Raw genomic sequence first — 21,581 nt, forward strand, 5'->3', positions numbered from 1 at the left:
ACAGAGCCCACTGAAACAGGTCCGAGACCAGCATGGACAGTTCAGTCCATGGTCCTCGTGGGAAGAAAGGGCAGGAGAAGCCATTGAGTGCGTTGTCTGTCAACCACCAGTCATACTCAACAAAGGTATGAAACACAATTATTTTATTTATTTCTTACAATCAAATACTGCTAACTAGCATTACTTTCACACATGCATCATTCAGACAAAGGAGACTTCCTCAGTATTTTCAAATGATGCATCATATAACACAAAGTTAGAACTTAAAATGCACCCTGATTAATTATGTAAACTGGTAATTTTTTAAAAAGCGTAACTAATAATTTGGTTCCTTTCTTCATAAAATGGAAATTTAAATATTTCTCCTGATAGTCTTGAGGTTCTCATTATGTTACGAGTAGTGCAAACTGTGGCACATACAGTTCCATCTGGAAGCGTGTATCTTACACACCGTATCTCAAACAAACAAGATGTGCATAAAATGCATACAGTCAACGCATGATAGAAAGCATGTTCCAAATACAAGTGAGCCTCTCAGGCCACCATATTTAGCTTTTGCATTATCATTTATGGCATTATAGATTAATTACACATGACATACTTTTATACATTTAACCCTGAAGATAAGAAAAATAACTGTTTGAAAAATTATTCCAGGTAGCCATTTGGTTTGTATCATAAGAAAGCGAACCTCCAAGAGCTCAGTGTCGGCCAAGTCGGAATCATGAGCTTTAGTCAGAAAGAAGTGAGTGATGTTTCACAGTGACTGTCCCAGGTCCCGGCACCGCCTCTTCTCCCTCAGCATCCCAGATGAAGGAGCATCTCTGGCATTCCCCTGGGGCGTGGCTTTCCCTTTGTAGTCTTCTCTGGATTAACTGTGTCACCAGCCTCTCCAATGGCCTTCCATTTTAATCATTCATGAATCCTTTCAGAATGTCCTCTGAGAGCTCCATAAGAGGCAGCTCTGGAGATGGGAAATCCAGAGGAGGAAGGTTGGGTATTGGAATGTCCTTGGCTTTCCCCGTGTTAGCTGAAAACTTCTGCCAGGTTGAAGAAGCAGTGGCGGTGTCAGAGTGTGGCGGTAAGCCCCACAGTTCTGACTTCTCCACAAAGTCCGCATCCACGTCCAGCTCCTTCTCCGTTGTGCCTTTCAGGAGTCTGGCCTTGTCGGCCTTTAGCTGTTTATTTTCTTTCCTTAATCGTTCGTTCTCGGCCACAAGGAACTCCACATGCCTCTTCAACTCTGCTATTTTGGTTGCCTGCTCCTCTATAATTGTTTTATCATCTTTTGGGGCTTTGCTTCCAATACAGGGCTCTGATGGCTCATTCTTTTGCTGAAGTAAAAAGAGCAATGTGTCTGGATCCCTGTCAAAGACCCCCTGCACCTCAGGGAGGCGCTTCTCTGTGGAAGGGAAGTATGTCTGAGAAAGAAGAGGGCCCTGGCCTTCCACATCCTCAGAGGGTCTGTGAGATGCCTGCAGGTGGGGAGCCCCGTCCCGCTCTGTGCTCTGCTGTGCTTTCAACCGCTCCTCTCGCTTGGCTCTCTTCCACCTCTCCTGGATGAGGAGAAGCTGTTTCATGTGGCTGTCCCTTTGCAGTTCCAGTGATAAGTGAGCCTGTGACACAGAAGAAGAGGTCAGTGTACAGAACTTAACATCGGAAGGCTCAGGGGTCCATGTGTCTGAACACTTGTTTGAGTGGTTGAGGAATCTTTAGGAGCCGTGGCCCATGGAAGTGGCTTGCCTGTGGTGGGCCTTTAGGATCACAGCCAGTTCTGATTCTGATCCCCGGAGATTAACAAGCCACACCACAAGCTGCTGTCACTGTGGGCTGAGCTCCACGTGTGATGCTTGCCCTACCCTCATGGACTCTATCCCTGCCATCTGTGATCTTCCAATCCACGGGGTATCTGGAAAACCTGATGCACACCTGTATGACAGCCATGACAAGTTCTGTACTACCAGTTGTAGCTTCCGAGTTCCCCTGGTTCAGGCTGCCAATGCTCCAGCCTGGAGGAATCATGTCCTCAGCTCAGTCAGCACCCCCTTTTCACTTACAGTCATGTGATAGAGAAAAGCATCTCCACAGCCAGGGTGCAGCTGCGGGATCCGCTTCTGAGCGCGTACAAAGACCTAAGCTCGACCCCTGTGCTGAAAGCATGAAATCCTAGCTTTGGGCACAGTTGTTCACAAATATTTAATTTTAGCTGGGCGGTGGTGGCGCACGCCTTTAGTCCCAGCACTTGGGAGGCAGAGGCAGGTGGATTTCTGAGTTCCAGGACAGCCTGGTCTACAGAGTGAGTTCCAGGACAGCCAGGGATACACACAGAGAAACCCTGTCTCGAAAAAACAAAAAAAAATTAATTTTCTGTATGTACATGAGTACATATACGTGGAGGTTAGGAGAGGCAGCATGTCTCCTGAAACTGGAGACAGACTGCTGTGGGCCCTGCCATGACCCACAGGACGTGAGCCTGGACCCTGACTGGCGTGGCAGGAGGATGAAGACAGGGCAGCTACACGTCCAGGAAACCCATGGAGCCACACCTACCACCACTGCAAGCTGGAATCTCAACATGATACTGTGTGCAGCACGGAGAGGCCGACTAGTCCCCGCAGGGAGAAGGGCAGTCTCAAGCTGTAAACAACCAGGACAAAGCTGCAGGAGCTAGTCTTTCCACACACACCAACATTCATACTTGGACCAGAGAAAAAAGGCTTTGCCAATTCTGAGCCTGACCCATTTGGGAAAGGTTCTGACAACTTCCCATGGGTCTGAAGTCAAGACTGTGCCCAAGTAAATAAGATACATTTACTCACTCTGGGCTCCCTCTGCTAACTACACACTACCTGGTGGGTGCTGGGAAGCAAACCCTGTCCTTTGGAAGAGCAGTCACTACTTTAAACTGCTCAGACCCCTCTCCAACCCAGGGTGAATGGATATTTAAGACTAAGGCACAGGCCTGCCCCAAGCCATAAAACAATACGAAGCCATCCAGAAACAGATCTCAAAGCCCAGGAATCCTCTAAGTATTCAAGAGACAAATAGGAGATTGGTCCGATTTAAATTGCCTTTCACTAAGCAAAGTGCAGTCCATCTGGTTTCCTGGATCATTCCTGCTTCCTCAATGTGAGGCAGTGTCAAAAGTGAGTGGAGCACTGGGAAAGGTCCTGAGAGGCTCTAAAGAAACCCCCTGGCTATCTGAGAGCTGTAAGCACTGACAGGAAACAGGAAAGCAGTCTGGAATGCCAGTGGAGGCTCTTAGTTTTAATTTCCTTCCTAAAATACATCTGCATATTTTTCAGTCTCACGATTCAAATCTCCACAAGAAAACATTGCTCTTGGGGGTCGGGGGTGGGGGGGAGGTTTTATTTTCAGCCAGGCCTAGTAGCACATACCTATAATCCCAGTACTAGGGAGGCAGGGGTCTGTGGATCTCTGAGTTCAAGGATAGCCTGATCTACACAGTATACTCCAGGCCAGCAAGGACTATATAGTGAGGCCATGATTGTTCTTTTAAATAACAAAGGGAGGAGGGGGTGTGTGAGTGTGGCGCCTATAAAGCCAGAGGACAGACAACAGAGGACAGAGATGGCATCAGGTGCCCTGCACTGAAGGTGCAGGTAAGCTGCCCGACACACATACTGGGAATAGTACCTGGGTTCTCTTAACTGCTGAGCCATCTCTCCAGCCCCCCAAAACAGTTCTGCAAATACTATGAGTGTGTCTCACCTGCTCAGACTGTGTCAGCTTCATGGCTTCAGAGAGATAGGCTAGTTTAAAAAAGCAGAAAATTAATATGAGCATCATAGTTCTGTAATTTATAGATTAATAATGAAAATGTTTACTCTTCATAATACAGAGAACTGGTCTTCTAGGCAGTTGTACTAAACAGGCAAATTTGAAAATAGTATTAACTTCTCCCAAAAGAATATCACTGGTAAACAAATATTCCCTAACCCATTTTAATAACTAGAAGCTTTAAACTCTTGAAAGATGGGGAGGTTGGGGACCTGGCCACGGCTGAGCACTGACCTGGCACCAGTCTGGGCCCAACAATGCAAACAAAACAATGTGTAGATTTTAGGATGAAGGAACTAAAGACTTAATTTTTAAAAACCTGCTACTAGAGAACCAAATTAAGTAAGAAATTATGACCCCCGTGCTCAACAAAAATATCAAGAGATACGAGCCTGTCATTTGACTCTCTGCACATCGCTGTGGTCTCCCCTATGGCAACTCTCTCTCTCAACTGTTTCCGTGCTATACCAACAGCAGGCTAGCACCATTACTAGTGCGCAGGAGCCCTAAGCCAGACACTGTGGCACACCGAACAGCAGCATGTAAGAGGCTGACAGAGGAGAATCACAATTTCACAATTTCAAAGCCAGCAGACGCTACATACTAAGCAAAAAGCGAAATATATACTGTGTAGTACATTATCATTTAAGAAGACAAACTTTTCTTTAATCTTGACCAAATTCTGGGTGATCTAATAATCTATTAAATTTAAATAGGCAATACTGAAATCTTCACATTTTCTGTGGGCTAAGCTAACATAATTTGGATGGATCTTTGTTCAAAGTAGGGTCTCAAACAATAAAGAGCACTGGCTGTTCATTCAGAGAATTCCAGCTCAATTCCCAGCACCCACATGGTGGCTCACAGCCTTAACTACAATCTCAGGGGATCCTTGCCCTCTTCTGGCCTCCTTGGGCACCACACATAAACACCGTGTGTGCACAGATACATACATGCAAACAAAACACCTATAAAATGAATACATAAAAAGTTTTTAAAAGTATCACAATGTAACTCAGGCTGCCTTTAAACTTAAAAGTGCTGACTCAGCTCTCTGCGTGCCAGACCTCAGAGTTGGGACAGATCAACTTGATGGATCTTAATGTCTCTGAAAGCTCCACGGCACATGTGTGGAGGCCAAGAGGGCAACTTGTGGGAATCAATTCTCTACTTCCACCATGCGTGTCCTGGGATTAAAGTCAAGTTATCAGGCTTGGTGGTAAACACCTTACTTTCTCTTGCTGTCCTTCCTTGGTCAAAGTTGATTTCTGGAGCTGTCAAGAGGGCACAGCCACTAAAGACACCTGCGTTTGACCCTTGGATACCACTCCCAACAGCTTTCCTCTAACCTGCACACATGCATATGTCCCTCACATATAACAACGTACACATATAAAATAAATAATAAAGTTGATTTTCCTCCATTATTTCTGCCAGTGGTGGAAACTTAACCCAGAAAACTAGAACCAAGACTAAGAACCATCAATATGACCGTAGCTAATTAAATTGTTCAGAAGTGATTAGTACTGGTCTACAAAAGTTTGAAAGTGTGGAGAAAGAAGGCTTGAGAAGGCAGCTTAAAAGTTGTTATGTGAAGCTCACTGGGCAATTTGGGTGAAAACAGCAGACCAAAACGCTAACCAGCATGCAGAGAATAATGGCTGGCCTCAAGACGTTTCAAACAAAAATGTGTGCTGTCACAAAAACGAAGCCCTGACTAATACAGAACCAAGAGCAAGCTCTGCACTACTGGAGAAACACTTACAGTCCTTTCCCGTTCTAGCTTTGCATGGCTTTCCTCTCTACTTGTTGTTAGCTTCTGCACTCGGCTACATGTTCCTCTGTAAGGTATTTAAGAGTCTTTCTGGAACAGTTAGAGTAAAATAACAAGTGTTACCAATACTGGGTCAGGCTCTTGCTCACTAGAAACTTTTTGGAGCCTCTGATCTTTACACTTCTGCTGCTGTCTGGTCTTAATCCAAATACCTTAATATTTTTCTTTCACAACTTAGAATTTTCTGTCTGCCAGGCTCTACCAAGCCCGAGATTCAAAGTAAATGTTTCTTCTCCAGAACTATCATCTTTGTCAAGCTTGCATATACTTCTCTTCATCTTTCCTAGTTAAGCTGTATCCCAACAGTAGCAGATCACTGGGTAGAATGGGCAAGAAGTTTCCAGCAGATGAACAAAGGGGAAACAACAGAGTGCAGGACGCACTGTAACAGAGTGCAGGACGCACTGTGGGATTTCCCGTGACAGCCCTTCATCCTGTCTACACACATTTGTGTCCCTGGAACTGCAGTTTGCTTTAAACCACCTGCTTAACACTCAGACTAGCTTTCACAAAACCAAGTTTAAACCAACTGGAACTGCTGACTTCTGCAGAGCACTGAACCTAAATTTAACATGGCAGGATGCCTACGATAATCCAAAAGTGCAAAGAAATCTGCAATGTCCACGCCACTGCTTTGGAAGGGGAGAAGGGGAGAAGGGGAGAAGGGGAGAAGGGGAGAAGGGGAGAAGGGGAGAAGGGGAGAAGGGGAGAAGGGGAGAAGGGGAGAAGGGGAGAAGGGGGAAAGAGGGGGAAAGAGGGGGAAAGAGGGGGAAAGAGGGGGAAAGAGGGGGAAAGAAAGAGGGGGAAAGAGGGGGAAAGAAAGAGGGGGAAAGAGGGGGAAAGAGGGGGAAAGAGGGGGAAAGAGGGGGAAAGAGGGGGAAAGAGGGGGAAAGAGGGGGAAAGAGGGGGAAAGAGGGGGAAAGAGGGGGAAAGAGGGGGAAAGAGGGGGGAAAGAGGGGGGAAAGAGGGGGAAAAAGAGGGGGGAAAGAGGGGGAAAGAGGGGGAAAGAGGGGGAAAGAGGGGAAAAAGAGGGGAAAAAGAGGGGAAAAAGAGGGGAAAAAGAGGGGAAAAAGAGGGGAAAAAGAGGGGAAAAAGAGGGGAAAAAGAGGGGAAAAAGGGGGGGGAAAAAGGGGGGGGGAAAAGGGGGGGGGAAAACGCGGGGGGAAAAGGGGGGGGGAGAAAGGGGGGGGAAAAAGAGGGGGGAAAAAGAGGGGGGAAAAAGAGGGGGGAAAAAGAGGGGGGAAAAAAGAGGGGAAAAAGAGGGGGGAAAAAGAGGGGGGAAAAAGAGGGGGGAAAAAGAGGGGGGAAAAAGAGGGGGGAAAAAGAGGGTGGAACAAGAGGGGGGAAAAAGAGGGGGGAAAAAGAGGGGGGCAAAAGAGGGGGGCAAAAGAGGGGGGGAAAAGAGGGGGGAAAAAGAGGGGGGAAAAAGGGGGGGGGAAAAAGAGGGGGGAAAAAGAGGGGGGAAAAAGAGGGGGGAAAAAGAGGGGGGAAAAAGAGGGGGGAAAAAGAGGGGGGAAAGAGGGGAAAAAGAGGGGAAAAAGAGGGGGGGAAAAAGGGGGGGGAAAAGAAAAGGGGGGGAAAAGAAAAGGGGGGGGAAAAGAAAAGGGGGGGCAAAGAAAAGGGGGGGAAAAGAAAAGGGGGGGAAAAGAAAAGGGGGGGAAAAGAAAAGGGGGGGAAAAGAAAAGGGGGGGAAAAGAAAAGGGGGGGAAAAGAAAAGGGGGGGAAAAGAAAAGGGGGGGAAAAGAAAAGGGGGGGAAAAGAAAAGGGGGGAAAAGAAAAGGGGGGGAAAAGAAAAGGGGGGGAAAAGAAAAGGGGGGGAAAAGAAAAAAGGGGGGGAAAAGAAAAGGGGGGGAAAAGGGGGGGAAAAGGGGGGGAAAAGGGGGGGAAGGGGGGAGAGGGGGGGAAGGGGGGAAAGGGGGACAGAGGGAAAGGGGGAAAGGGGGAAAGGGGGAAAAAGAAGGGGGAAAGGGGGAAAGAAGGGGGAAAGGGGGAAAGGGGGAAAGGAAGGGGGGAAGAAGAAGGGGAAGAAGAAGAAGGGGGGAAGAAGAAGAAGGGGGGAAGAAGAAGAAGGGGGAAGAAGAAGAAGAAGAAGAAGAAGAAGAAGAAGAAGAAGAAGAAGAAGAAGAAGAAGAAGAAGAAGAAGAAGAAGAAGAAGAAGAAGAGGGAAGAAGAAGAAGGGGGAAGAAGAAGAAGGGGGGAAGAAAAAGGGGGAAGAAGAAGAAGGGGGGAAGAAGAAGAAGAAGGGGGGAAGAAGAAGAAGGGGGGAAGAAGAAGAAGAAGAAGAAGAAGAAGAAGAAGAAGAAGAAGAAGAAGAAGAAGAAGAAGAAGAAGAAGAAGAAGAAGAAGGAGGAGGGAGGAGGAGGAGAAGAAGAAGAAGAAGGAGGAGGAGGAGGAGGAGGAGGAGGAGGAGGAGGAGGAGGAGGAGGAGGGGGAAGAAGAAGAAGGGGGAAGAAGAAGAAGGGGGAAGAAAAAGGGGGGAAGAAGAAGAAGGGGGGAAGAAGAAGAAGAAGAAGAAGAAGAAGAAGAAGAAGAGGAGGAGGAGGAGGAGGAGGAGGAGGAGGAGGAGGAGGAGGAGGAGGAGGAGGAGGAGGAGGAGGAGGAAGAAGAGGAAGAAGAAGAAGAAGAAGAAGAAGAAGAAGAAGAAGAAGAAGAAGAAGAAGAAGAAGGAAGAAGAAGAGGAAGAGGAAGAAGAAGAAGAAGAAGGAGGAGGAGGAGGAGGAGGAGGAGGAGGAGGGGGGGAAGAAGGGGGGAAGAAGAAGAAGGGGGGAAGAAGAAGAAGAAGAAGAAGAAGGGGGGAAGAAGAAGGGGAAAAAGAAGGGGGGAAGAAGAAGGGGGGAAGGGAGGAAGAAGGGGGGAAGGGGGAAAGGGGAAGGAAGGGGAAGGAAGGAGAAGGGGAAGGAAGGGGAAGGAAGGGAAAGGGAAGGAAGGGGAAGGAGGAAGGGGAAGAAGGGGAAGAAGGGAAAGAAAGAAAAGAAAGAAAGAAAGAAAGAAAGAAAGGAAGGAAGGAAGGAAGGAAGGAAGGAAGGTAGGTAGGTAGGTAGGTGGTATTTTAAAAGAGGGGCTAGAAAGATGGCCCAGCCATTAAGAGCACTACAGCTCTTCAAAATTTGGTTTCCAGCACCCAAATATGCTTATTAGTCCAGTTCCAGGGAATGCTACGTCCTCCTGCCTTCGTAGGCACCTGCACAGATGTGCTATGCGTAAACTTAGGCAGTCATGCATGTACACATAAATATAAAATAAATATTTTAATTTTTTTTTTAAATTTGAGTGCATGGTCAGGGTTTCCTTCACAAAATCACATTTGATAATGTAATACTGAAGTTTAAGAAAGTACTATTTCCAAAAAAAGTACCTTTTCTTTTTTTACTTAAAATTTCTTTAGATTGACATATTTTGATCATATTCTTTTCTTTCCCAACTCCTTCTCGATCCTTTCCATTTCCCTACACACCCAACTTCATGTTCTCTCTCTCAAAAAAAATCAAAACAAAAACAGAACAAAAAGGTTTACACACACAACCCCCCCAAAAATATTCAGTCTGTCATGTGCTGGCCAGCTACTCCTAGGCCTGGGGCCTGCCCGGGAGTCTGGTTGATATTCCTCGTGACATTCTACTCAAGAAAATGTATCTTCCTTTCCACTGGCAGGTATCAATACTACTAGCTTCTTGATTCTTATTCATTTTCCTTTCTCAGTACTGGGATTTTCCTGTTATTTTCAGAAAAAAAAATACTGGCAATTACTTCTTTTAACTATAACACAAGGCCAATATTTAAAGTACATATTAAGTAAACAATGAGAAACACACCCACCCCCACAAGTTTTCTACCACTGTGGGAAACTAGACATTGCTCAGTTTCCCATAGTTGTTGGAGACAAAAGATCAGTCTAGGGATGGTGCTTTTCTTTTTCTCCCGTTCATGTTCTTCAGAATATCTTGCACTTAGTGTATAACATTGCTGCAGAGATTGTGTTTCTAGTTGTGGTGTGGTTCAGCCCCTTAGCACACACCTTTAATCCCAAACAATGAAGGTAAAGTTAGTTTGTAGAAGGAACACCCATGTTGGAAAGTGATATCTAACTTCGTGGCAGACAAAGAGAAAAATCTGAGAAAAATTAGAGAAAAATCTGACAGAACATTAATTAAAACAATTAACAATTAAAAGAGAGAAGAGAGAGGAAAGGGGAGCTACTTAAGGGTCAGTGCATTGAGAAAAAGGAGGCTGTTTTACCAGACAGGGGTACAGAGAAACAACAAGCTGGACATGGGTGAAGACAGAAGGAGCTAGAAGATTAGAACAGATTGCTAGAATTAGTTTGAGGTCAAGCAGAGCAATTCAAGAGAGGCCAAGAGAAGCCAGATGGAATCAGTCAGCTTTGAGAGGTGTTTGAGCCAGAACAGCTAAGCTGAATCACCCAACCAGAGATCAGAAAGAACTAGAAAGGGTGAACTTATTCAGAAGTAAGTCTCAGAGGCTGAAAACATTCTAGGCCTAGATTAGATTGTACAGAGGCTAGAAGGTTCCAGGACTAAGCCTAAGTTAGTTGACAGATGACCCACTTTGATCTATCACACACACACAAAACCTTATCTACCATGGCTAAAGGACCATGGCACTCATCCATATCACGGCTTTCTATCTAAACATGGTGCACCACACAGGGTTACACTACACATTAACAATCCAGTTAATACTACGGTTGAAGAGAGATTTAAAGACAACTGATTCTGGATTGTAGGAAACTCCATCTAACATCATAAAAATACACAGCTATATATATCCCCAGCTGGTGTCCAATTCTGAGATGCTCCTGCCTCCCACCCCAGCCAAGTGTGAGGATTATAGGTGTCAGCCACCCATTTAACTACAACTAATTTACAATTTTCAGCTGGGCGTGACTGGCACATACCCACAATCCAAGCATGTCAGGAAGCTGAGGCAGGAGTGCTCAAGCTTGGGGAGCAAGCTACAGAGAGAGTACTGGGCTATCGAGGGCTAGATTAGCAAGGTCCTAAATCAAAAAAAAGTTTTTTTTTTCCTCTTGGTAATTACTTATAAGCAAAACATACAGGAGATTTAGCCAAGGCAGTGCCCACCATGAGTTTGTATTTCAACAGTAAAATAACATTCTTTTCCTTGCCAGAAAAGAATATTGCTCTAGTCAGAAGGGGGAAAAAAGTGCTTTCCAGCAGAATGTTCTAGAACAGAGGTGGCACCCACTCTAGATGAAACATGAGAAAGCACTCCTCACAAGGCGTTTGTTACTCAGCCAACTGAGACAGAGCTTTGCAAATCAGGGCCCCAGATCTACTTATGAGGCTAACTCAGAAATTTGGTAGGAAACCACTGCATCTAAATATGTACTTAAATGACACTCCATCTTTAGTCTGGAAAACCAACAGCTTCATACCTACATGACAACTCTTATTTGGTTTTGTGACAGGATTTCACTGGCAGTCCAGGCTGCTCTACAACTCATGGCAGTCCTCTTGCCTGTCTCTCAACAGTTCTACTCAGTATTTCTTAAGAAAAATACTTACCTGTAGCCTTTTTGTGACAAGAAATCGCCTCTTCGTATTTCCCAGCTGCTAACAAACGGTCTGCTCGTCGGCTCTGTTGGTGAGCCTAGAAGACATTTTGAGTTACTCCAAAAGTATACAATAAGACTTCTCAGTTAAATCAATCTTTTAACAAGATAACTGATGTTTGTTACTAAACAAAAAACTAAGCTATAAAAGGAGCCAAGCCAAGAAGCATAGTATCTGAAAAGACACTACTCATAAGCCCTCTCTGGTTACTGGGCTTTAACTGCTAGTTAAACTGCTAGTTGTGGTGCAGCTCAGCCCTTAACACACACCTTTAATCCCAAACAATGAAGGTAAAGTTAGTTTGTAGAAGGAACACCCATGTTGGAAAGTGATATCTAACTGCTGGCAGACAAAGTGAAAAATCAGAGAAAAATCTGACAGGATAGGATATGGCCAACTATTACAAGAGAGAATTCTTGTAATAGTTCATGTGCAATTCATCGAAAGAAAGAAAGAAAGAAAGAAAGAAAGAAAGAAAGAAAGAAAGAAAGAAAGAAAGAAAGAAAGAAAGAAAGAAAGAGGAAGGGAGGGAGGAAGGGAAGAAGGGAGGGAGGGAGGAAGGGAGAAAGAAGGCAGGCAGGCAACTTAGATATTCCTATTATAAAGGTATGTAGATTAAGTGGTGCCAGAGTGGGACCTTTTCTCAAAGAAAAAGACCCGCATGCTCACAAACATATGCATGGTAGGTGTGGTGGTTAGCTGTGGCATTGTTTGTTTGTTTGTTTATAATGGACTTATCACAAGCTTGGGTTATCAGGAATAGGAAACCTCAGTTGAGAACATGCCCTCATCAGACCGGCCTGCAGGCAAGCCTATAATGGGAAGATCCAGTACACATTAGACAGGGTCAATCCCTGGGCAGGGGGTCTTGGATTAAGAAAGCAGGGCTGAGCAAGCCATGGGGAACCAATCAAATAAGACATCTTCTTCTGTGGCCTCTGCTTCAGTTCCTGCCCTGACTTCTTCAGATCATGAACTACAAACTGTTTCCCCTAAGTTGCTGTTGACTACTTTCTTAGCTGCTGTTTTACTGCTGTGAAGAGATACATGACCAACCAGGGCAACGCTTACAAAGCCCACCCCCAGCACCACCTTCTCCACTACGGTCATACCTCCTAATCCTCCCCCAACAGTTCATCACCTGTGGACTGAGTGAACAAATATATGAGCCTATGGGGCCATTCTCATCCAAACCACACCATGGTGTTTTTCATAGCAATGGAGACAAAAGTGGCTCACAGCCTGAATCCCTGCACTTGAGGGTGGAAGAAAAGTTCTGAAGCACAGGGCAACTTACCAGGAGGGAAAAAAAAAAAACAAAAACTGTTCACAACAGCATCATTTACAATAACCAAGTAGAACTAACACAAATGTTCATAACAGAAGAATAGACAAATCAAAATATAATGTGTCTGCTCAATGGAATCTATTCAGCTTAAATGGGAAGGTAACGTCACAAGAACATGAATGTATTTAACCTTACTAAACTATGTTCATAAAAATGGTTAGGATGGCAAACTTTATGGTTTGGGAGTTTAAGAGAAAACACCAATTTGTTCAGTTAGGTGTAAAATGATTTATCTTGAAGGCTTTTCAAGAAAGGCACCATAAATGCTTCATAAAAAAATCACTTTTGCAACTGGGCATGTTTATTGAGTTTACTCAACACAAGCAAACACAAGTAGAAAACAGCATACTTGCTTGTATTTCCCCTACTTCTATTTTTGTAAAGAAGAAACAATTGTTCTTAAAGGCGACATTGTCCCTATTGTTTCACAGAGCTTTTATTCTTCAAATAGTAATAATGCAAACTTTCCCTAAATCTCAGTTTATGATAGGAGCTTAAAATAATAGGTTAATTTTAACCATGGAGACTTGGACTGAGCAAAAAGTATGTTCTGAACAGTAACCAGATAAAACATTTGGAGTGGTCATAGGAGGGTCAGATTTTTTTCAGCTAGAAACTCATGTCTTGCCTCTACTGCCTTTTACATGCTAGAAGTATAAGTGTGCACCACCGTACTCAGACCAAAGGACAGATGGTTTGAGAAGACAGTATAAACGATGAAAGGTGACAGATATCTGCAATGAACGGTGGTCTTCAATCGAGGTCTTAGGCAGTAAGCAGAAACAGAAAAATAAATGAAGGTGTCATGTGCAGGTACCATCATGATTTTAACTTTAAAAAAAAAAAAAAAAGGCCCAAAGCTTTTCTTTCACAAAAGAAAACTTCCTTGAAACCCAACCCCACCTCATAACAAAGCTAGGACAGAAGAGACCTAACCCTACCAAGAGCCAAGGGGCTCTAGGATCAAGTTCTGACTCTCAGGATAATCCAGCTAACTCTTCCCATCTGCAGGGCTATTTCCTCACTTGTTAATAAAATTTTCACTGTGAACTAGGTCATTGTTTGTGTAAAGAGAACCATTTGGGCATCTGTTTAAAATGCAGAATTTCAGTCAGTGGCTTTGCAGAAGAGCTTGCAAGTCTACTCCAGTGAAGCTGTGACTGAGGCTCACATCTGAAGAATCAAACACAAGGCAGGTGTGGTGGTGCAGGTCCTTAACCTCAGCACTTGGAAGGCAGAGACAAGGAGATCTGTGAGTTTGAGGCCAGCCTGGTCTATGAAGCTGGTTCCAGGACAGCCAGAGCTTTCCATAAAAAGAAACAAACAAACAAAACAAAAACGAAAAAACCCAACCAACTAACCAAAAGTGTTCGGAGAAGCTAGGACAGAGTACAATCTTAGGTGTCACAGATGGTGGCTCACACCTCTAATCCCTAAAAAGGCTGAAGCAGGATCACAAGTTTGAGGCCAGCCTGAAATGTAAGACACTGTCTCGGCTTCATGGTTTCCAGGCATAGTGACACACATCTATAATCCTAGTACTTGGCAGGTGGTGAAGAAGGACAAGTTCTAAGTCATCCCTAACAACATAATGAGTTCGAGACCAGCCCGAGCCACGCAAGACCCTGTCTATAAAAAGGTAGAAGATACTATAGAAACCTATAGTCACCATTATCTTTTAAAGAATCTTTAGAGGATTCCCATTTTAAAACTGTTCTGTTAAAACATTGTTTGTGATAAAATTATAGCCATTAAAATAAATCCACAAAATTGTTTCTTTAGAAATTCAAAGTAAAAAACAAAATAAAAACACAGACTTTCTATATATACTGCCTTTCCTTGGCAACCATGATGCCTATAGTAGATGCCATATTCTCATACTGCTTGGCTTTCTGGACACCAAAAAGAATCCTAGACCCCAGATTTTCAAACCTAGAATCTGCTGAGGCGTGGCTTTGTACTGTTGCTTTGTATTGTCATACTAAGTGCGGAGCCCCCAAGGCCTGGTCCCCAGAGAAAGTCCACAGGTGGCAGACTCAAGTGACCCTATATGACCCTGCCCCCCAAGTTATTTATGATTGGTAAATAAAGATGCCCCCAGCCAATAGCTAGGCAGAACTGAGACAGGCGGTGACAGGCGTCCCCTGAGACAGGCAGTGACAGGCGTCCCCTGAGGACACCAGGAAAGGAGGGAGAAAAAGCCCATGAATTAAGAGTCAAGAAAATATGGCCCTGAGGCTGCGCCAACTGAATTTTTGGAGTTAAGAGCAGCACAGATGAAACATAGTAATAACTGGGGATTATTGATAGGAAAGCAGATTCTAATATCATAGAGAGTAGCTCTGCCCAGCTCTTGTGCTGATTAAGGCTTATTATAAATATAAAAGTTGTGTGTGTGTGTGTGTGTGTGTGTGTGTGTGTGTTTTATCTGGAAATGAAATGGTAAAAGGCAAGACAGAAACCCCAGATTTGGGATTAAATGTTTTCAACAGGAATCAGAGAGCAAGTATAATACAGCATCAAGTGGTTGTAACTACAGGACATTTTGAGAGCCTCCGGGCAGAAAACACAGGGCTGAAACAGTTCAGAGTCTATCAAAGATCCCCACAGGCTCTCAGACACTGGACCACTGCTCTTCCTGCCCCTTTCTTTGGAGTCCAATGACTCTTTTGGCTTAAACTAAGACAAGTGGACTTCCATCATCTATAACCAACAAAAATCCTAGCAACTACAATCAGGACACTGAGTGGATGAATACTGTCAAGAAGGACATTTTTGTTTCTCTGGGCTGCTTTTAAAAAATGCAAGTTCAAGGCCACCTTTCCTAGCTTGGTGGTACTGGCATTCAGAAGGCAAAGACAGGCAGAGCTCTGTCAGCTGAAGGGCAGCCTGGTCTACATAGCAGGTTTCAGGATGAAGAAACAACCCTCCCCCCACACACCCCCACCAAGTCTCCAAGTTAAATGATACTATCTCCTATATCTTTCAATCTATTAATTTCTATGACCTGGAGTGCTGTATCAAAAGAAAAAGAAAAAACACCATTCCAAATATTAGAAAGAAGGTGGAGAATAGCTAACTATCCTCCTGACTTGTATGGTCATTGGTTGGGACCAAAGGAAACATATTATCCCTATGCCCCAATCAGTCCACCAGAACTCCACAAACAACTATCAAGCAATGCCTCCAAATACATGCACTGAGTCACCTGTCTACTCAGCAGAACAATTAAGTGTAAGGTGAATCTAAGGACCTCATTTCTACTCTGAAGACCAATTGTCCCCTTGTGTTGCTTTGTCATAACCTCTTCCCTACTATTGGTTTCTAGTTTAGTTTGTTTTTCTTTTTCTTTTTTTTGGAAACTGTCACCATCTGCTGTTAGATGGTGAAAATCTAGTTTAGGACCTTTCAAATTACAGGATGAGTTAAGAAATCAATCTGGTGAATTCTGATGGTATTAAAAAATACAGAGACTGGACTGAAGGCTAAGCAATAAGAGCACTGGCAACTCTTCCAGAGGACCTGAGTTTGATTCCCAGCACCCAGATGATGGCTCAATAAGGTCTCAAACTCCACTTCCAGGGAACCCAATGACCTCTTCTAGCCCAAGGCACTAGGCTCATATGTGGTACACAAACATACATGAAGGCAAAACACTCATATACATATTTTAAAAAAATCATCCAACAGTAAGTATTACAGCACCTCATATATAGCAAAAGTTAGAGTCTGGCTTTTTGTGGGGTATAATGTGAGAGGCCCTGTTTCTGCAGAAGCCCAAGATGCTCTTCCATTATAAAGCAGTTTGGCAGCTCCACACACAAAACCAGTTGTTATCAATCTGGAAGGATTTCTCCAAAACCAGTTGTTATCAATCTGGAAGGATTTCTCAGTGCAGGTCACAGGTAAAGCAGATGGGTAAATAATGCCCTAATACAAAGCTCAATGATTTATTTTAGATTCTGGTTTTTAAACTCCACTATCTCAATTTATTCTGCATTTCTATGTCATAAGCTATAAAACTGGTAGCTCATCTAGCTATTAAAGAAAGATTAATAACGAAGCCCTACCACTTACCAATTGTTGGCTCTAAATTAGCAAGCCATTACTGCCCCCCCAGCTCCCTGCCCCCAGAGCACTTCCATGTAAGCCCAGCCCTGCATACGGCACAGGGCTTCCTTTCCTTCCATTCTTTTCTTTCTTTCTTTCTTTCTTTGTTTGTTTGTTTTTTTGTTGTTGTTGTTTTTTCAAGACAGGGTTTCTCTGTGTAGCTCTGGCCGTCCTGGAACTCACTCTGGCCTCAAACTCAGAAATCCCCCTGCCTCTGCCTCCCAAGTGCTGAGACTAAAAGCGTGCGCCACCATTGCCCGGCTCCTTTCATTATTTTCAGGCCAACAACAAGTAGTAAAGTAAATAGTCTCTTTTTTCTTTAAAGATTTGAACACCAGTATGACTAGCATGAGATGCTTACGAAGATGTCAGGTATAAAGGCCATCCCTTGGCCCATGATATGCACCTGTTTTTCTTGGATGAGATGCTTGAAGGCATTAACCACTTCCGGCAAAATAAGAACTAAATGCTCCAGAGGGAAGCTCTGGGATTACACACACACACACACACACACACACACACACACACACACACACACACTCCCAGCACTCTGAAGGTTCAACAGAGAGAAAACAGGTGTGACTGAAGGAAGAACACATAAAAAATAAACAAGTGTGGTTATGCAGTCACGTGGGCATTGCCTGCAGCAGCCCAGGCAAGCAGAGCATGAACAACAGTCATGCACACCAAGCTGACATCACCAGAAATTATCTCACGGAAGTTTTGACATTCATTTGCTACCAACTGAATGCCAACAATTAAATGCATGGAAAGAAATACCTAACACACACTAAGTGATTTTATAAGTTACAATTTTTCCATATTAAAAATTAACAAGGGGGTGTGGTGGTACAGGCTTGTCATCACAATGCTCTGGAAACTGAGGCAGGAGGATCACAAGTTTGAAGCCTGAACTCCACACCGACCCTGCTTATTTAAGACCCTGCCTTAAATAAGCAAATAACACAAAGGGGAAAAAAAATGGACAGAATGAACAAATTTATTTAGAATTGAAAGACTATTTTTCCCTCAAAGGAAGTATAATTCCTCTTGACTAACTCTGAAAACTAGAAAGCTAGAACATTTGTAATAGCTACATGTTAAGATGCAGTATGAACTACAGCTACTCTCTTCCACATCCTGAAAATTCATTGTGAGGGATTTAGCCTTTCTATAACCCTAACAAACAATAAGAGCAGTGACATATAGTCCACTATGAAGAGCACACAGACGTGAAAACCACAAGTACATTAATATGAAAGCACTGTTAGAAGCAGGTGATGATGATCTGGAATGCAAAGTGACTGACCCAAGCAATGATTTAATTCCCCTCAGCTTAGGCTTGTTCACTAGCAAATCTCACACTTCTCCTAAATCCCAAGGATGCTCTGAGGACACAGGATTCTAAACCCATGTACAGTAGGGCAGTCCTATACTATGCATTTGGAGTACACTCCTGTGACAAACTTGTATGGTTTTCAAGAATTTTCAAAGATACTCATTAAGTCACAGAATTTAGGGCTACCTTTTATGTTGGGTGGAGACAATATTGTGGTGTATTCACTGACACTCAAAAACAAAACAAAAAAACCCAAAAAAACTTTAGTCTGGGGCTCAGCGGATAAAGACACTCCCCCCCATCCTGGTTACGTGAGTTCACTCTCCAGATGCACATGAAGGGAAATGACACTCCTGAGTGGTCCGACTTCCACACAAATGAAGCACACAGACACAAACCCTAGTCCCTAGCAGCTCCTTAACAAAAGCTTAACACTGCTACTTTGCAACGCACTTTAAAATCATGCAGGTAAACATCCTTGTATCTGTCAATGTTTAGCTAGGCTGGAAATCAGCAATCTTCAAAATCTCAAATGGCTTAAAAATTCAAACCGCCACATTTCTGAAATGTCACATAAATTTTAGGACCGGATAATGGAATTGTGTTAAGCCTCCTAATTTACCTATTTAAGATGGAAAAACTCAGCGGGGCCTGGAATCCCAGCATTCAGAAAGCTGAAGCTCAAGACTAGCCTAGACGACAGAGTGCGCTTAAATAAAAGTGCCATCACCACCAGTTACCTCCTTTTTTCTAGACTGAAGATTTGGTGCTCCAACTTCCACTGACCCCGGTTTCAGTGTTCTCACTGGCCAGCACACGCTTGTGGAGCAGTTAACCACGGTTAGGCTACACTCTGCTGCCAAAGCAAGTCAAGCTAACTGGAAGCGAACCAGTGATCGTTCTGCAAGGACACTTGAACTTTTAAGTACTCGGTAAACAGCTGCCTACGACTAATAATATTCCTGTGGAGTTTCCCTAGTGAGCCGCCCATACTTCACTGCAAACTATAGTTGACCACACGAGTTCTCTCAAAAACAAGAGAGATGCGAGGTATTTCCCTAGCTTCCAAAAACTCGCCATTGTAGTCTCATTATCCCTAAGTGCAATCCACTTAGAAATGGACGCGGGGCCTATCTTAGTAACTCTTGGAGAGGTTCCTTGGAGCTGCTAACCTGGCACCGAGGATGAATCCACAGCTGTAGGTGATCACTCTCTGGCGTTCAAGTTCAACAATCCCAAATCTCATTAAGTGACAAGGGCAGCTAACTCCTCCAAATGTTCTATCTATAAAGCACAGGTCTACCTGCCTTTTATCTGTTCAGTCCTTTAATCCTCACAACAAACGTGGGGAAAAACAAAACAAAACAAAACAAAACCCAAAACAATAAAGTGAAAATTTTTGCTCAAGGTCTCTCGAAGCTATTAGGTGACTAAGCCAGAGTTCAAATCCGGGAGTCTGGCTCCAGAAATCCATACTCTGAAACCACAGACTCTGGCTTCTCTGCACAGCACGGACTAGGCTTTTCCAAGCAGGGAGGGCAGAGATCCAAAGGAAGCAATCAATCCTCTACGGTACTGTTCCCCATCCCACCGCATAGCAAACCACCTACAAACTTGGGACTTCAAAAGTTTTACTCTCCAACGCTAAGAAACCAGACGTCTGCATCTGAATCCCACGAACCTTTTCCAGGAAACCCCGAGCAAGATGTCCTGTGACCACTCTAGAAAAGACCTGTGGGAGGTTTGAGGTTTTGTGGGGTTCTTGGGGGGGAGAGGGGAACGATGGTGGTGGTGTTCCTTTTTGCCCCAAACAATAATGACCCGGCTCCCTGTGCTTTTTCTGAGAAAGGCAAACACGTCTGGTACTTTCGAAAACCTTAAAGCAAAGACATTGGGGCTGCGGGGAGTGGACTGTGGTTCCGATCCAGCTGTTTCCAAGGGACCTTCGGTGGCGCAGCTGTGAGGGCACCAGGGAAGGGGGGGGCGGTGTGTGAGGCGCGGCCCCGACACCCCGACTCTGCCCGCGGCCTGCAGGCGGCTACGTGGCGCTGGGACGCGGTCCCAGCAGGGCAGATGCCACGGGCCCCGAGGGAGAGGCCTGGGCACCGGGGGGTCGAGGTCCCCCTGAGCTCGCGGTTTCTCCCTTCAGTCCGGGCTGCCTCTCAGCCCGCGTTCCCCCTCAGCCTACCCGTCCCCGACTCTGCCCGCGACCACTCACAAGGTTGAGGGGTCCTTCCATCACTTCCATAGACCCCGGGGTGAGCGGCGGCCCGAGGCGGAGCGGCGGCGCCCGGGCACATGGAGGGGCAGCGAGGGCAGGGAGACGCGGCGGCTGGCAGAAGGATCCTCGCAGAATCCGGAGCCGGCAGTGAGAGCCCAAGAGCGACGGCCGCGCCACTTCCGCCTCCGACGTCGCGTCGCGGGGGCGGTCCCTGCGTCGCCTCGCACGGCGGCGTGACGTCACGCGCCGGAGCGAGGGAGGGGGCGCGGCTGGAGTGAGAGGACGGAGGTGGGCGGGGCTAGGGGCGGGGCACCAGCTAAGTGACAGGAGCCCCCTCGCGAGAAAGGAGCCCCCCTCTCCTGGACGTCTGCGGCTGCGTCACGTGAGGAGCTGGTTGTTTAAGTGTGTCTCTTTGCACGCTTGACCCTTCTTCCTTCCCGTAGGCTTTCTCAGGTCCCCTCTTCTCACCTCCACCCCTCCTTTTCCGTTTCTGTTCTATCTCCCCTCTTCTCACCTCCACCCCTCCTTTTCTGTTTCTGTTCTATCTCTGTTGACTTTTTTTAAGAAGCAAGTTTGCTCCAAGTGAATGCCCAGCACTAGATCGCCTTACAGGTTTCCACGTTTTTTGCCTTTTGACAGAGTCTGTTGGTGGCCCAGATCTTGAACATGTGTTGAGAATATGAGCAGGTGTCACCATACCTCCAGTCTACCTAGGGGATTTGACAGAGATAAGCGACCCCAGGGTCACAACCTGATTCAATAACAAGAAGGATTACAAGCCACCAAGTATAATCGTTCTTCAGCCACTGTATACTAAACCACTGTGCTAAGTCCTTTCTGTTCCTGTATCCACTGAAAAGTAAATATGGTTTATAGGGAAAGGGGGATGGAGAGGAGTGGAGAGGACATCCAAGATATTGTGTAAAGGAACCAGGCCTACTTGGAGGTTTTACAGTACCAAATTCTGTGATGAAAAAATCTCAAAGAACCGCATGAATGTACCTTTAAGAATTTGTAATATTGGAGGAAGTGGGGTTGCAAAGTTGGGTGTTAAAGGAAAGCCACCTGGGGTATGATTTTTTAATATGAAACCTTAAAGAGCCAGCCGAGGAAAGAGCAAAGGGAAAGTACTATGTCTCTACAGGGGAAGGGGAGGAAAAGACTGCAGCTTCCCTAGAAGACACAGAAGAGTCAAAAGATGTCTGAGGTAGGCAAGTAGAACATACATGACCATAAGTGTAGTGGTAAAATGAAGCATTTGGATTCTGTTACAATGTCCATTTGTAAATAACTGAATAGTGTGTGTGTGTGTGTGTGTGTGTGTGTGTGTGTGT

At 45.0% G+C, this 21,581-nt stretch overlaps 1 protein-coding gene across 2 annotated transcripts; it reads right to left on the reverse strand.

The window, feature by feature from the left end:
• Positions 1-126: 126 nt before the first annotated feature.
• On the reverse strand, positions 127-20,452 carry Nrbf2 (nuclear receptor binding factor 2). Of its 2 annotated transcripts, XM_034524935.2 has the most exons (4): positions 20,245-20,434; positions 11,182-11,266; positions 3,733-3,773; positions 127-1,616 (listed from the first exon to the last, which is right to left on the reverse strand). In XM_034524935.2, the coding sequence occupies exons 1-4, from the start codon at positions 20,272-20,274 to the stop codon at positions 909-911; spliced, it is 864 nt and encodes a 287-aa protein (XP_034380826.1). In that variant the 5' UTR covers positions 20,275-20,434; the 3' UTR covers positions 127-908. The 2 variants fall into 2 exon arrangements, with proteins under 2 accessions (XP_034380826.1, XP_034380827.1); XM_034524936.2 differs by lacking the exon at positions 11,182-11,266 and having other exon boundaries at positions 316-1,616; positions 20,245-20,452.
• Positions 20,453-21,581: the final 1,129 nt, after the last annotated feature.

Source organism: Arvicanthis niloticus, chromosome 20 (genome assembly GCF_011762505.2).
Source record: "Arvicanthis niloticus isolate mArvNil1 chromosome 20, mArvNil1.pat.X, whole genome shotgun sequence".
Lineage (NCBI taxonomy): Eukaryota > Metazoa > Chordata > Mammalia > Rodentia > Muridae > Arvicanthis > Arvicanthis niloticus.